Source organism: Aquarana catesbeiana, linkage group LG03 (genome assembly GCF_042186555.1).
Source record: "Aquarana catesbeiana isolate 2022-GZ linkage group LG03, ASM4218655v1, whole genome shotgun sequence".
In the NCBI taxonomy this organism is placed as follows: Eukaryota; Metazoa; Chordata; class Amphibia; order Anura; family Ranidae; genus Aquarana; species Aquarana catesbeiana.
The window spans coordinates 439,465,989-439,483,590 of NC_133326.1; the positions used below are offsets into that span (position 1 = coordinate 439,465,989).

The 17,602-nt window shown below is 41.8% G+C and overlaps 1 protein-coding gene across 2 annotated transcripts in view; it reads left to right on the plus strand.

Moving 5' to 3' along the window:
• Positions 1-17,602, plus strand: part of CAMLG (calcium modulating ligand) — a 179,181-nt gene that overhangs the window by 94,900 nt on the left and 66,679 nt on the right. For both annotated transcript variants that reach the window (XM_073620803.1, XM_073620804.1), the window contains exon 3: positions 10,908-10,973. In XM_073620803.1, the coding sequence (XP_073476904.1) occupies positions 10,908-10,973 (66 nt within the window). The remainder of the gene's footprint in view (positions 1-10,907; positions 10,974-17,602) is intronic.

Genomic DNA, 17,602 nt, shown 5'->3' on the forward strand with positions numbered 1-17,602 from the left:
AAGGGCGTTTTCTCTTTTCTAAGATGGCGATTCTGATCACGGGACGCCTGGAGCTCAGAACAGGGCGTTCCGTTTAGTGTGAAGGGTATTTATGGTGGTGAGTCAGCACACCGCCCGTGCCCCTGGAAGACGTCAGTTGTGACGAAACGGCGTAGGAAGGAGCGGCGTGCTGACGTCACCGCATACCACGCTGGTCCCGGAAGCAACGGGCAGCATACTTGAGCCGGCCAGCTTATGTTTTTAACAAAGCTATTGATCTACATTTTAACTGTAAGTGCATTACTTTTTATACAATAAACTCTGTTAAATGTATTACGATATGGAAGCCTTTTTTATATATCCTTTTATGGGGGATGAGTGCCTATCTACTTCATAGAAGATACCCTGTGGGGAGAACCTAAGGAGCCATCCAGATTGAAAGACCCGAGGCTGTGGTAGAAAGCCACAGGCATGCATGATCTCCTTTTAAAAAGAGATCTTAGGAGCTGGTAAGCTGCAGTAATTTTATTGGTGGAGGCATCATTCTGTCATCACATTCTTCTGGGTGTTGCAGTTGCACGATTTACATCGTCTGGATGTTTGTTAAACCAGCACTTGGAGGATTGTTTTGCTAGTGAACCTTTTTCCTATAAACCTTTGGAGTGGACTTATTTCATTTATTTACCCATGTTTTTCATTATTTAATTTTTCACATTTGTCACTGGTGGTCACATTACAGTGTGTGTATAATATTAATTTTATTTAAATGTAATTGTTGTATTTACATCTACTCTTCAATTTATATAGCGCAGCTATTTTTTGCTTGAATCATTTAGTGTGTGTGTCTCACATTTTAGTTGCAGCTTTATGTATTTGATACTTTACACATTGTATACTCCCGTATACATGTTTTATGGGGATAGTGCAGTAATTTTACCTGTTTTGATTTTATTTTCTGTCCAGGTGGACAATCTGAAACTACGCTTCCATTTGTGACTTTATATAACATTTATTTTACTGTTTCATTATACTTGAGAACCTTTCACTTCACTGCTTGTTATGAAATACCAACCAGTTAATGAATATCACTAACCACAGCGCCCCCTACACCTACCTTTTCACATATAACTATGTTTTACTGCATGACTCCTGAACCTAATTTTGGAAGCATATGCACAAATGTTTGATTTTTTTACCCTTCTCCCTTTCAGTTGATCCTGTTTACTTTTCTGTCTCCTCCCCCAACCCTATACTGTCCAGAGTACCTGGGACTAAAATATACATTCTGCATTACATTTTTGCCTGTGCCTGGTTCCATGTTTAGGAACAAACTCTAATCGCCACCCCTTGGTTGAGAGAAATCAGGTTATGCTGGTGCACTCTTTTGATACAGCCTGTGCTCCATTTTTCTCCACGCTGGGACTCTCCTTCTCCCTACAGCTATGAAGCCATTCTGCTCTCAGCTTCTCAAAACCTGAGTGTTTTTTTTGTAACTCCATTTGCCGGCTTGGACCTTGAAAAAGTTGCATTGCCCCTGTTTTTAGTGCTCCTCTTATGTGTGTTTCTCTTTCCAAATGCAGTCTGGTGGTACCCCAGCACTGGTCTATCAAATGACTTACTCCTGACTAAGTCATTCCTACAAAGCGTTTTGGGTGGAGCATATCCCTTGTGATGTCATCCTGTATATGAGGCCTTTTACACTGCCTGCAACAGCAGGATGGACTTTGGGTTACCTGGATTTGTCATTGCTACATGCCAGTGCTTGTTCACAATATGAGTGTATTTCTTTGGTTTTAAAATTGATTGTAATAAATATGTGCAATCATCCTGTGTGTATCATTTTCTCTTCTAGGAAGCTGTGTTACATGAGAGCTGCTTAAGGATAACCTTTTGGATCTTAGGCTGTATGCAATAATTTTCTTAATTTAAAGTAGTCAACATTCCGAAATGAGATTACAATAAGGGCACCTTTGAGAGAGGAGTGTCTTCTGTTTTGGAGGGTGATCACCTTTTTACATTAAGATTTCGTATAATTGTTGTTCATTTTATAAACTCCGTTTTTTTTCACATTTGGATATTGGATGTTGTTTTTTTATATAAACAAAAAAGTCAGTGCTACTACCCATACATCACATAGAAGGCAGAGATCCCGGGTGCTCGATCCACAGTCGCTGCCTGAGTAGGGAAATGAGGAAAAGATGATCCGCACTCCAGTGATTGCTCTTAAAAAGTGTAATGTTTATTGACAAGCCACAGTGACCAAATGCAAATGAGAACAGTTGACGCGTTTCAGCCTGTAAGGCCTTAGTCATAACCACATTACAGACATGAAACTTTGAAATAAATAGTAGCTTAAAGGATCACTGGCTCCACCCATTAATTGTCTTAACTGACTACAGGCAATTATCCAAAAAAGGGGAATCAGCTATACTGTATATTAGGTGATCCATATTAGAGGTCGACCGATATATCGGCCGGCCGATATATCGGCCGATATTTGGCGTTTTTTACTTAATCGGCATCGGCCGATTGTGCTGATAAAAAAGGCCGATTATAACTTCAGCCGTGACTTGCAAATGACTTCTGTAATAGAAGTTAATGCAAGTTTTCTGAAGTTATCTGTGGAGAGGATTCTCCCCTCCTCTGGGCAGCCTGCCAAGTCTGATAAGAAGATACATTTGTATCTTTCAGGTTCTTTTTATCAATAGACTGAACTCCTGTGTGTAGAAGTTTTCAGTTTAACCATTTAAAGACTAAATCTTTTCTGACACTTGTTGCTTACAAGTAAAAATCCTGTATTTTCTGCTAGAACAATCACTTAGAACCCCCAAACATTATATATATTTTTTTAGCAGAGACCCTAGGGAATAAAATGGTGATTGTTGCAATATTTTATGTCACACGGTATTTGCGCAGCGGTCTTTCAAACGCAATTTAAAAAAAAAAAAAATACAGTAATGAATTAAAAAAAAAAAAATAAGCAGTAAAGTTAGCCCATTTTTTTTCGTCCAAAAGTTTTGATTACCTGTTTTTGTGTATTTATTATTTAAGATAGGGTTTTTTTTTTTTTTTTTAGGTTTTTTTTTCTAAATTATACATACAAGTGAACTGATTGGAGGTTTGTTTTGTTTAATGTTTAAATGAAAAAAAATTTCTGTATTACTTAAGGCTGCTTTCACACTGGAGCGGGCAGGCATTGATGGTAAAACGCTGCTAGTTTTAGCGGCGCTTTACCGTCATTTTAGAGGCGCTATTCGGCTGCTAGCGGGGCGCTTATAACCCAGCTAGCGGCCGAGGAAGGGGTTAAATGCGCCCCTGAAGCGCCGCTGCCAAAACGCTTTGCAGGCGCTTCGGTAGCGGTGCGCATTTATTTCAATGGGCAGGAGTGGTGGAGCAGCAGTATACACCGCTCCAAAGATGCCGTTTGCAGGACTTTTTTTTACATCCTGCCAGCGCATAGCCTCAGTGTGAAAGCACTCGGGATCTCACACTGAGACTGCAGGGGAGCCGTTTTACAGGCACTTTACAGGTGCTATTTTTAGCCCAAAAGCGCCTGAAAAACTCCCCCCAGTGTGAAAGGGGTCTAACTGTTAGATTTTATGAGATGAAGGGAAAAAAGAAAGGAAAAAAAAAATCGGCCAAATATATCGGCCCAAAAAAATCGGCATCACATATCGGCCATCGGCCACCGCGATTTCTAAATATCGGCATCGGCATCGGCCAGAGAAAAACCCATATCGGTCGACCTCTAATCCATATGTATGCCACTATTTCTCACACACCTTATAGTGATAATAAGTACATGTGTGCACACGCTTGTGCATGCACTCATGCACATATACATGATTGAAACACACCATGAGATACAAAAAACATTAAATACAAAAAGTAAGAAATAAAAATAATAATCCAGGTATGTGAAAAAAGACACCAGAGAAGGAAAAGAGAGGAGAGAGGAGGCTCTGGGGAGAGAGGCATGCTTAATGTAAGTGCAAATTCAGATCCCACCTCAGGTTTCACCCCCGAGGCAATCTAGTTTTTAATCTAAAAATCCACCATGCTTCTCTCCCCAGTAGCCTTCTCTCCCTATCACCTCCTCTGGGTGAGTGAGACAATCGTTCTATTCCTCTAAAGCGAAAAGAGGAGAGATCGCCCTGGTGGCATTCCCTAAAGTGACGTGTTGCATTCAAAATATTTCTAGCATTTGGGTTATTTGTGTCACAGTAGTGTTCCCCTATAGGGCTCTCAAAGGATGTGTGGTACAGCCTACATATGCATGGTGATCAGGTAAATTACATGTGCCACAGTTGATGTATTGCTGTATAGTAAACTCTTCATCTGTAGCTGTGGCAACAAATGTTTTACCCAGATCACGCAAGTTACAGTACCTACAGGTTTTTATATTACAAGGGTAACTACCAGGATAGGAGAGCCAGGTGGGTTGGCATTGTTTAGATGAAAATAGACTAGGTGATAGTGCAGTCCCCAGTGTGGGCGCACGTCGGCTAGAAAAAAGGCAACATGCTTGCAGAATCCCATTTAAATCTTTATCTGTATGTAATATTGGCAGATTCTTTTTTATTATTCTGACTATTTGATTATATTCTTGAGAAAATGTGGTTACAAATGTAATGGGTTTACCCGTTTTTCTATTTCTAGAGTTGTAAGGTTGATGAGGTTTGCTCTTATTTTTATTCTCTCTCTTAGTTTTAGGCGTATCTGACAGTAATTCCTCTGTCCATCATCAAAACCCTTTCTAGTCCTTGGTATATAACAGATTCGCTATAACCTCGGTCCAATAAGCGCTGATGAATGACCTTACATTCTAGTTCAAAGGTTGAGTTTGTTGAACAGTTACGTTTAGCTCGGATAAACTCCCCATAAGGGAGGGCATTGATGGTGTGGGATGGATGACAACTGGTTGCAAAAAGTGTAGTGTTCCCAGAGCATGGTTTCCTATAGGTGCATGTTGAAACATCACCTGTAGTTGGATCGCCCTTTAGGGTGATGTCTAAAAAGTTGATACTGGAAACATGCTCAATTTAAAAATGTAGATTTAACTGATTATCATTCAGAAATTTCAAAAATTCGTACAATCCCATAATGTCACCATCCCACACCATCACGAGGTCATCGATATAGCGACCATACCAAATAATCTGCCTAGCAAAAGGGTTGCTGGGAGAGAACAAAACTTGTTCCTCCCACCAACCCATGCAGAGGTTCACCATGGACGGTGAGAATCTAGCATCCATCGACACCCCACAGCGCTGGACATAATATATGCCATCAAATAAAAAATTATGCTTTAATAAAAGCTCAACGCTTAACAGAATAAACTCCTGTAGCTCCTGAGAGTAGGAGCTGTAGCGTTGAAGATGATATTGGATGGCCTGCAATCCAGCACTGTGGGGGATCGACGAATAAAGTGCCCTCATGTCCAGTGTATCCCACACATAGATGGATATCCATTTGACAGATGTGATATGAGATAGGACTGTGCTTGTATCTCTGATGTAGCCGGGCAATCTGTGTACCAAAGGCTGTAGGTGCCAGTCTACCCATTCTCCCAAACGCTCAAATAAGGAGACCATTCCAGCCACGATTGGTCATCCCTGAATGGGATGACCAAGTTTATGAATTTTAGGGAGATGGTGGAATACCGGCACCACAGGTTTATCCACATAGAGATACTCGGCAGTTTTGGATGACAGAACTCTCATACTGAAGCCTAACTGTAAATGTTTTAAAAGAGTTGATTGAAAAACAGTAGTGGGGTTGTTGGACAGGGGTCGATATGTGTCACTGTCACTGAGCTGTCTAATGGCTTCAGATCTATATTGTTCCCTAGTCATCACTACCACTGCTCCTCCCTTTATCTGCTTCCTTTATCACTAACCCTTTATTGTATTTTAATTGCTGTAGAGCCTCTTTCTCTTGCTTTGAGACATTAGTCTTTCTAGATGTTGAGCTACGTTTCAGTTGTATCAATTTCCCCTCTATTACAGCCTGAAAAGTGTCTATAGTAGAGTTTAGGGTTGTCCCGATACCACTTTTTTAGGACCGAGTACAAGTACCGATACTTTTTTTCAAGTACTCGCCGATTACCGATACTTTTTTTTTAATGTCACGTGACAGTGTTTTTTTTTTTTTTTTTTTAACAGTGCTTTTTTTTGGGGGGGGGGGTGAACGTTGTATGTGCGTGTGTTTTTTTTTTTTTTTTTTTTTATTTACAATTTTTATTTTTTACAATCATTTTTTTTTTTATTCTTTATTGCAATATGTGTTTTTTTTTTTTTTTGTTTGTTTTTTTTTTAATCAGTCCTGTTGGGGGGCTTTGGTGAGATATCAGGGGTCTTAACAGACCTCTGATATCTCCCCCTTGAGACAGAGAAAGAGACAGAGGATAGAGATTCCTCAGTCCCTTTCTCTGCAGCCTCAGCTGCACTGAGAATGAATGGAGAGAAGACAGCGGCTCCTCTCCATTCATAAACTGACACATTGTAATCACAGGAGATTACAATGTTTCAGTTATGTGAATGGACAGAGTCAGCTGACTCTGTCTATTCACAAAGGAAGGAGGAGGGGGACGGTGGAACGGAGGGGGAGAGAGAAGGAGAGGGGAACGGAGGGGACAGCGGAGGGGGACAGAAAAGGAGAGAGGAACGGAGGGGACAGCGGAGGGGCACAGAGAATGAAAGAGGAACAGAGGGGACAGCGGAGGGGGACAGAAGAGGAGAGAGAAACGGAGGGGGCATGGAGGAGGATGCAGTGACAGTCAGCGGTGAGCGATCACCACTGTATGTCACTAAAGCAGCTGAAAGCCGCTGGGGGAGAATCTTGTAACTCCCCCACCCGCCGATCACAGCTGACTTCCAGGTATCAGTGGAAGCATCGGGAGCATTTGCCCGAGTACAAGTACTTGGGCAAATGCTCAGTATCGGTGCCGATACCGATACTAGTATCGGTATCGGGACAACCCTAGTAGAGTTTCTCACATTTACAGCATAGAAAAACGTATCCCCATATTGTGATGTACTGCATGAAACTCTATAGGAGCCCATATGCGATTCTGAATACAGCTGTTCTAAAGTTAATGATGCAGATAAATTCTGAAACAAAAGAAACATGCGGGCAAACATCTTGTTCTACAATTGATTGGTTTTGGTCAGATTCACTCACCATCTCTGATGTCAGTGGGTCATCCACCTGTTCGTCAATTCCCTGTTGAAAATGTTTCCGCAATAGGAGGTTCCTGACAAACTTGTTGGTGTCCAAAATGGTATTAAAAATATCAAAGTGATAGGTGGGTGAAAAAGAGAGACCCCGTGACAACAGATAATTCAGAATCAGTTAAAACCTCATCCGTTAAGTTAACTACTGAGGTGATGGTTGATAGTTTGCTACTTATTTATTTCTTCTCTGTGGATATCGCCGATCTCTGTCTTCTCCCCCCTCGCCTTTGCCTTTTCTTGCAGTGTCCTGTTTTCTGGTTGTTTGTTTTTTCTTCGGCTGCTGGTAGTATGTTGCTGATATGGCGTTTTTTTTTATCCACCGGATAAAAACCTTGTCTGAAGAGATTCGGGGAGTGGATATTCTCAGAGCTGCAGGAGTATCAGAGATGGACAGACCATCCCCCTCAGCTGTATCTGAAACTTCAGATAAGGAATCCGATGCCTCCGATGAGCTGAAGCCCACTTTCTTAATTATAGTAGCAGATCTGTGTTTTCTCCTGAGAATAGATCGTGGTGTAGAGCTGAAGCTTCTACTCCTCCCCCCACTCGTAAACTGTATTGCTCTGGTAATCATCCACGTCACGGAGGTATTTAGTCCTTTTGATATGTGTTTTTAATTCCTCTATCGTCCGTTGCAGTTTGTTCTCTGAATCTGTGAATGTATGTAAATGTGCAAACTTATTTACTGCTTCCTTTTGATCTTTGATGCTTGAGTTAATTTTGTCCACACACTCCTGTTCATACCGGACAATTAGTCTCATCAGTTCAAATGAGCAGTTAGACAAGATAGCATTCCATTCCTGTACAAAAGTCCCAGGATAGACTGTAGTGGGGATCTTCTTAATACGTAACACCCGTGGAATCATTTGTTCACCCAGATACTGATATAAACTGGTAAGATCCCACCACAGGGTGACCTCTGATTTCGTATGGCGGAGTAATTTGTTGAATTCCACTTCACAGGCTGTGCTGTCCAGAACCTGTGAAGGATCCCTTGTAAAAACGGTATTGACACGATCTCTGCGTGTCTGTGGGACCACATTGTGCTTGGTTGTCTCACTCGAATGAAGTTCCATATCATGCAGTTTGTCACTGTGGCAATAACAGGTATCAAGCTATGAATAGCAATCTTGTTTTCACAGGGAGCAACAAACGAATAAAGTCCAGAATATAAACAAAAAAGTCAGTGCTACTACCCATACATCACATAGAATGCAGAGATCCCGGGTGCTCGATCCACAGTCGCTGGCTGAGTAGGGAAATGAGGAAAAGATGATCCGCACTCCGGTGATTGCTCTTAAAAAGTGTAATATTTATTGACAAGCCACAGTGACCAAACGCAAATGAGAACAGTTGACGCGTTTCAGCCTATAAGGCCTTAGTCATAACCACATTACAGACATAAATCTTTGAAATACATAGTAGCTTAAAGGATCAGTGGCTCCACCCATTAATTGTCTTAATTGACTACAGGCAATTATCAAAAAAAGAGAAATCAGCTATACTGCATATTAGGTGATCCATATGTATGCCACTATTTCTCACACACCTTATAGTGATAATAAGTACATGTGTGCGCACACTTACGCACATATACATGATTGAAACACACCATGACATTCAAAAAAACATTAAATACAAAAAGTAAGAAATAAAAATAATGTTATTTGTGCACTGCAGCAATATTTTTACATTGTTTGGTTACAATTTTGGTTCATTTTTGGTTGTTTTTCTTTTATTGATATTTTATTTTTTGAAATATCTTGAATTATTTTTTTTTATTGAGATAAATTTGGTTTTATATTTACTCATAAGAGTTATTCTTTATTCGGTGAGGGTGATTAATAGGGTTATATACATACTTTGGGGGTGGGGGTGGGGAGGCAGACCAAGCAAAGTTCTTGCCATGGTCTAAGAATCAATTCCTTTACTGTACTTCAATATTTGAAGTATACAGCTACGTAAAAATTCCTATTTTCCTTTGTATAATAATACAAAATAACATCCATTAATGTTTACCAATAAATTAGGACCCAATTTGTCCTGAATAAAACAAGGTATAATTTACCTAAATTCACTAAGAGCCCTTGCACACTGGGGCGGTTTGCAGGCGCTATTGCGCTAATAATAGCGACTGCAAACCGCCCCGAAAGTGCCGCTGCTTTCATTCCAGTGTGAAAGCCCCGAGGGCTTGCACACTGGAGCGATGCGCTGGCAGGACGGTAAAAAAAGTCCTGCCAGCAGCATCTTCGGAGCGGTGTGTATACCGCTCCCTTACCGCTCCTGCCCATTGAAATCAATGGGACGGCGCGGCTATACCGCCGGCAAAGCGCCTCTGCAGAGGTGCTTTGCGGTGGTATTTAACCCTTTCTCGGCTGCTAGTGGGGGGTAAAACCGCCCCGCGAGTGGCCGCATACCGACGGTAAAACGCCGCTAATAATAGCAGCGTTTTACCGCCGACGCCGCCCCCCACCCCAGTGTGCAAGGGCTCTAAGTAGTTGAAAAGGTATGTACAGTTTTTAACAAGTCATAGTTGCAGAACAGATTTGTTTTTTGTTTGGACCTTTTTGTCCTTAAAGGGGTTGCAAACCCTTGTGTTTTTTCACCTTAATGCATCCTATGCATTAAGGTGAAAAAACTTCTGGCTGTGACCAGTCCCCCCCCCCCCCCCCGTTTTCCTTACCTGAGCCCCGTAATTCTCTCGGCGACACGCTTTCCCTCTCTGCACGGGGTCCCGACTCTTGATTGGATAGATCGATGGCAGTGCAGCCATTGGCTCCCGCTGCTGTTAGATCCAATGACGTAGGCGCTGGGGGGCGGGGCCGAGTCCGGCGTTTGTGTCTATGGATGTAAATGCTGGACTCGGGAGAACGCCCGCACGGTAACCCCCCTGGAGAGCGCTTCTTCTAGGGGGTTATCTGATGCGAAAAGGAGCCACGAGAGCTGCCGAGGGACCCCAGAAGAGGATGATCGGGGCCACTCTGTGCAAAACGAGCTGCACAGTGGTGGTAAGTATGACATGTTTGTGTTTTATTTTTTTTTAAATAACAAAGGTTTACAATCACTTTAAGGCCTGGTTCACACCTATGCATTTTTAGTGCTTTTTGCGGATTTGCACTACAGAACTTGTTCCATAGGAAACCATGTCAAATCTGCAAAATGCAAAAAGCACTAAAAATGCATAGGTGTGAACCAGGCCTAAGGGATTAATCGGTTAATCGGTTAATTAATGATTCCTGAAAATGATCTTACACCGTGCCACCACTAACGAACCATACTCTACTAATAATTTAAATACATGGTGGTTAACCTTCAATCAAAGGTAATAACAAGGCAAGACCATTCTGGGAGTTCTGTTCCACCAGTTTTTCTTGTCTTGGTTTGCACTGTTCCTTTTACTTACCTTATTATGTCTGACTTTTTTTGGTGTGGTGTTTTTTTTTTTTTATTACTTTATTAGGGTCTGCCATTCCTTTCACCTTCTGGATCATTATATGGCTTTTATTTCATAGTGTGGAATGTACATCTATATTTACATATAACACTTTGAAGAAGCTCGTTGTGTTCCTTTATTAAGTGGGAAATGCCAATACCTACTATTTTTTTGCAGTATTTTTTATTTTGCAAAATCACAGTGGTGCTTTAATCATCATCTCTTTTAACTGGCTCTGACTTCTTTTTTTTCTTTTACAGTCAATATTTGCTCCATTCCTCACATTGCAACTTGCATTCATGGGACTGTCCAAATATTTTCCAAAGGTAAGTTTCTTTTATATTGCTTTGTGTTAACGTACAGTGCCTTGGAAAAGTATTCATACCCCTTGACATTTTTATACATTTTGTCATGTTGCAACCAAAAGCGTAAATGTATTTTATGTGATTGACCAACACAAAGTGGCACATAATTGTGAAGTGGAAGATAAATGGTTTTCAACTGTTTTTTTACAAATGTCTGAAAAGTGTGGCGTGCGTTTTGTATTCGGGCCCCTTTACCCTGATACCCCTAACTAAAATCTAGTGGAACCAATTGCCTTCAGAAGTTACCTAATTAGTAAATAGAGTCCACCTGTGTATAATTTAACCACTTGAGCCCCGGACCATTATGCTGCCTAAGGACCAGAGGTCTTTTTCCAATTTGGCACTGCGTCGCTTTAACTGCTAATTGCGCGGTCATGCAATGCTGTACCCAAACGAAATTTGCGTCCTTTTCTTCCCACAAATAGAGCTTTCTTTTGATGGTATTTGATCACCTCTGCAGTTTTTATTTTTTGCGCTATAAACGGAAAAAGACCGAAAATTTTGAAAAAAAATGATATTTTCTACTTTTTGTTATAAAAAAAATCCAATAAACTAAATTTTAGTCATACATTTAGGCCAAAATGTATTCGGCCACATGTCTTTGGTAAAAAAAATGTCAATAAGCATATATTTATTGGTTTGCGCAAAAGTTATAGCGTCTACAAACTAGGGTACATTTTCTGTAATTTACACAGCTTTTAGTTTATGACTGCCTATGTCATTTCTTGAGGTGCTAAAATGGCAGGGCAGTACAAAACCCCCCCAAATGACCCCATTTTGGAAAGTAGACACCCCAAGGAAATTGCTGAGAGGCATGTTGAACCCATTGAATATTTATTTTTTTTGTCCCAAGTGATTGAATAATGACAAAAAAAAATATTTACAAAAAGTTGTCACTAAATGATATATTGCTCACACAGGCCATGGGCCTATGTGGAATTGCACCCCAAAATACATTTAGCTGCTTCTCCTGAGTATGGGGATACCACATGTGTGGGACTTTTTGGGAGCTTAGCCGCGTACGGGGCCCCGAAAACCAAGCATTTCTAAGGGTGTAAATTTTTGATTTCACTCTTCACTGCCTATCACAGTTTCGGAGGCCATGGAATGCCCAGGTGGCACAAAACCCCCCCAAATGACCCCATTTTGGAAAGTAGACACCCCAAGCTATTTGCTGAGAGGCATGGTGAGTATTTTGCAGCTCTCATTTGTTTTTGAAAATGAAGAAAGACAAGAAAAAACTTTTTTTTTTTTCTTTTTTCAATTTTCAAAACTTTGTGACAAAAAGTGAGGTCTGCAAAATACTCACTATACCTCTCAGCAAATAGCTTGGGGTGTCTACTTTCCAAAATGGGGTCATTTGGGGGGGTTTTGTGCCACCTGGGCTTTCCATGGCCTCCGAAACTGTGATAGGCAGTGAAGAGTGAAATCAAAAATTCACGCCCTTAGAAAGCCTGAAGGCGGTGCTTGGTTTTCAGGGTCCCGTACGCGGCTAGGCTCCCAAAAAGTCTCACACATGTGGTATCCCTGTACTCAGGGGAAGCAGCAGAATGTATTTTGGGGTGTCATTTCACATATTCCCATGGCATGTTTGAGCAATATATCATTTAGTGACAACTTTGTGCAAAAAAAAAAAAAAAAAAAAAAAAAATTGTCTCTTTCCCGCAACTTGTGTCGCAATATAAAATATTCCATGGACTCGACATGCCTCTCCGCAAATAGCTTGGGGTGTCTACTTTCCAAAATGGGGTCATTTGGGGGGGTTTTGAACTGTCCTGGCATTTTATGCACAACATTTAGAAGCTTATGTCACACATCACTCACTCTTCTAACCACTTGAAGACAAAGCCCTTTCTGACACTTTTTGTTTACATGAAAAAGATATTTTTTTTTCCAAAAAAATTACTTTGAACCCCCAAATATTATATATTTTTTTAAAGCAAATGCCCTACAGATTTAAATGGTGGGTGTTTCATTTTTTTTTTTTCACACAGTATTTGCGCGGCGATTTTTCAAACGCATTTTTTGGGGAAAAAACACACTTTTTTAAATTTTAATGCACTAAAACACACTATATTGCCCAAATGTTTGATGAAATAAAAAAGATGATCTTAGGCCGAGTACATGGATACCAAACATGACATGCTTTAAAATTGCGCACAAACGTGCAGTGGCAACAAAATAAATACATTTTTAAAAGCCTTTAAAAGCCTTTACAGGTTACCACTTTAGATTTACAGAGGAGGTCTACTGCAAAAATTACTGCCCTCGATCTGACCTTTGCGGCGATACCTCACATGCATGGTGCAATTGCTGTTTACATTTGACGACAGACCGCCGCTTGCGTTCGCCTTAGCGCGAGAGCAGGGGGCGACAGGGGTGCTTTTTTTTTTTTTTTTTTTTTCTTTATTATTTTTTTGCTTTTTTATCTTATTTTTAAACTGTTCCTTTCATATTTATTTTTTTTTTAAATCATTTTTATTGTTATCTCGGGGAATGTAAATATCCCCTATGATAGCAATAGGTAGTGACAGGTACTCTTTTTTGAAAAAATTGGGGTCTATTAGACCCTAGATCTCTCCTCTGCCCTCAAAGCATCTGATGACACCAAGATCGGTGTGATAAAATGCTTCCCCAATTTCCCAATGGCGCTATTTACATCTGGCGAAATCTAAGTCATAAAATGCTCGTAGCTTCCGGTTTCTTAGGCCATAGAGATGTTTGGAGCCACTCTGGTCTCTGATCAGCTCTATGGTCAGCTGGCTGAATCACCGGCTGCATTCTCAGGTTCCCTGTTGAGACAGGAGAGCCAGAGAAAAACACGGAAGACGGTGGGGGGGGGGGCATTCCCTCCCACGGCTTGTAAAAGCAGTCTAGAGGCTAGAGGGGCAAAATGCAGGTGCTAGCAGGTATCTGGGCTGATCCCGCTAACACTGTGTTTTTGGGAACCCTAAACTGCTGGGGACGCTAGTATAGATCTGATCGGATCAGATATTGATCCGATCAGATACTATACCACTAAGGGAGGCGTATGCTGCGTGCGTGGGTGTTAGCGGTACTGGCGCTAATCTGACGCTGCCTGGGGCGACGCATATCACCGCCGGGCGATCAGGGGGCTAAACCTTTATTCGGTAATAAATGGCGGGTGCCCTCACACTAAAAAAAATAAACAAACTAACCAGCGTCACCCGTAACACTTATACGGTGATCAGTGGTGAAAGGGTTAACTAGGGGGCCATCAAGGGGTTAAAACATTTATTAGATAGTATATGGGGGTCCCTGTCGCTATAAAACGCTGACGGCGAACCTAAATATTTAGGTCCCTAACTAGCGTCACCAGCGACACTAATACAGCGATCAGAAAAATGATCGCTTAGCGACACTGGTTACAGGGGGTGATCAAGGAGTTAAAACTTTATTAGGGGGGGGTTAGGGGGGTATCCTAGACCTAAAGGGGGGTAATATTCACTGTCCCAACACTGTAACTGTCACAAACTGACACCAATGCAGTAATCAGAAAAAAAAACAAAAAAAAACAAAAAACTGCTGGTGTCAGTTTGTGACAGGGAGGGGGGGGTGATTGGGGGGGGATCGGGGGGCGATCGGGGGGGGGGATCGGGGTGTTTTGTGTGCCTGGCATGTTCTACTGTGTGTGTAGTGTTAGTGCACTCAGTGAGGTCTTCTCTCCTCGGCGCTGCAACGGAATACCGAGCCGAGGAGAGATGACATCATTTCCTTTGCTGCTGTTTAGCATACAGCAGCAAAGGAAGTTATCTGATTGGCCGGCGGCGATCGCGAGGGGGGGGGCCACGAACGGATGGCCTCCCCCTCATCTCCGATCGCCGTGGGACCAAAGACGACCGCCTCGGGCACCGGGGGGGGGGTCCGATCGGACCCCCCATCCGCGGAAGGCAAATCACGTATATATACGTGATTTTGCCTGTCCGTGCCACCTTGCCGACGTAAATCGGCGTGAGGCGGTCGTCAAGTGGTTAATATCAGTATAAATACAGCTGTTCTGTGAAGCCCTCAAAGGTTTGTTAGAGAGCCCTAGTGAACAAACAGCATCCTGAAGGCCAAGGAACACACCAGACAGGTCAGGGATAAAGTTGTGGAGAAATTTAACCACTTCAGCCCCGGAAGGATTTACCCCCTTAATGACCAGGCCATTTTTTTCGATACGGCACTGCATCGCTTTAACTGACAATTGCATGTTCGTTGTACCCAAACAAAATTGATGTTCTTTTTTTTTTTTTTTCCCCCACAAATGGAGCTTTTTTTTTTTTTTTTTTTTTTGGTGGTATTTGATCACCTCTGCATTTTTTTTTTTCTCCTTTTTTGCGCTATAAACAAAACTATTTTGAAGGGAAAAAAATGTTTTTTTTACTTCTTGCTATAATAACTATCCCAAAAAATGTAAAAAAACAATTTCTTAAGTTTAGGCCAATATGCATTCTTCTACATATTTTTGGTAAAAAAAAAATCACAATAAGCGTATATTGATTAGTTTGCGGAAATGTTAGTCTACAAAATAGGGGATAAATGTATGGCATTTTTTTTAACAAGAAAGAAGGGGATAAATGTATGGCATTTTTATTATTACTATTATATATTTTTTTATGCTAGTAATGGCAGTGATCAGCGATTTTTTTTTTTTTTTTTTTTTAAGCGGGATTGCGGCGGGCAGATCGGACATTTTGACACTTTTTTTGGGACCAGTGACATTTATACAGCAATCAGTGGTATAAAAATCACTGATTACTGTATAAATGACACTGGCTGGAAAGGAGTTAACACTAAGAGGCGATCAAGGGGTTAAATGTGTTCCCTGGGAGAGATCACTGTTCCTGATCACTAGGTACAGACGATCAGGGATCTGTTTGTTTAGATTGACAGATCCTCGTTCTGGCTCTCTGTGGAGCGATCGCGAGTGGCTTGCGGACATTGCTGCCACCGGCCACAAGCATCGGCTCCGGAGCCACCTGTACACTGTATCTATTGCATGAAGCGCCGTACACCTACAGCAATTTGCGCATTAGAGCCGACCTGCCGCAGTATAACTACTACAGTGGCTGGTCAGCAAGTGGTTAAAGCAGGAATAGGTTATAAAGAAAAATATCCCAAGCTTTGAACATCTCACCGAGCACTGTTCAATCCATAATCCGGAAATGGAAAGATTATGGCACAACTGCAAACCTACCAAGGCATGGCCATCCACCTAAACTGATTGTCCAGGCAAGGAGAGCATTAATCAGAGAAGCAACCAAGAAGCCCTTGGTAACTGGAGGAGCTACAGAGATCCACAGCTCGGGTGGGAGAATCTGTCTACAGGACAACGGTTAGTCATGCACTCCACACATCTGGCCTTTATGGAGAGGAATGGCAAGAAGAAAGCCATTGTTAAAAGAAAGCCATAAGAAGTCCTGTTTGCAGTTTGCGAGAAGGCATGTGGGGGTCACAGCAAACATACGGAAGAAGGTGCTCTGGTCAGATAAGACCAAAATTGACCTTTTTGGCCTAAAAACAAATCGCTATGTGTGGCTGAAAACTAACACTGCACATCTGCCTGAACACACCATCCCCACTGTGAAACATGGTGGTGGCAGCATCATGTTGGGATGCTTTGCTTCAGCAGGGACAGGGAAGTTGGTCAGAGTTGATGGGAAGATGGATGGAGCCAAATACAGGGCAATCTTAGAAGAAAACCTGTTTGAGCCTGCAAAAAAATGAGACTGGAGTGTAGGTTCACCTTCAAGCAGGACAATGACCCTAAACCTACAGCCAGAGATACAATATAATGGTTTAGATCAAAGCATATTCATGTGTTAGACTGGCCCAGTTAAAGTCTAGACCTAAATCCAAATTAGAATCTGTGGCAAGACTTGAAAATTGCTGTTCACTGTTCAATTGCTGTCACTCTCCATCCAATCTGACAGAGCTTGAGCTATTTTGCAAAGCTATTTTGCACTCTCTAGAAATGCAAAGCTGGTAGACACATACCCAAAAAGACTTGCAGCTGTAATTGCAACGAAAGGTGGTTCTACAAAGTATTGACTCGGGGGCTGAATACAAATGCACGCCACATGTTTAACATATTTGGAAAAAATTAGAAAAAACATTTATGATGGACACAATGCTTGCATCCATTCCCCCCCGCCCCCTTAGTGAGACGGTATCCAGGCTAAAGAGTCATGTGAAACCTGTCAGCTGCTGGTGGGGGTGCACATAGGTGTTAGTGAAGGTACACCCACTGGTTGGCTAAGGTATCTGAAAGCAGCTTTTTTTTTTTTTTTCTTTCCTTTTGCCTCCCTTCTCTTCTCTCCTTCTCTTGTCTCAAAAGAACTAGAGAGGTCAGGGGGGAAGAAGAGGTGTCCGCCATGTACGAACAAATTTAAAGAAGGGTGGAACAAGCCCCTTTTGTAAACCCTGTATTGATAAATTGGTTTACAAGGAGCAAACGGGGGCATGCAAAGAATTGATTTCTGGCGTTAAGAAAGAAATGAAGGCTATAAAGTTGATGCTGTCAAACCTTGAAACCCCAAAACAACCAGCCGCAGTCCCCCCCCCCCCCCCCCCCGCTTCAGCCCCAG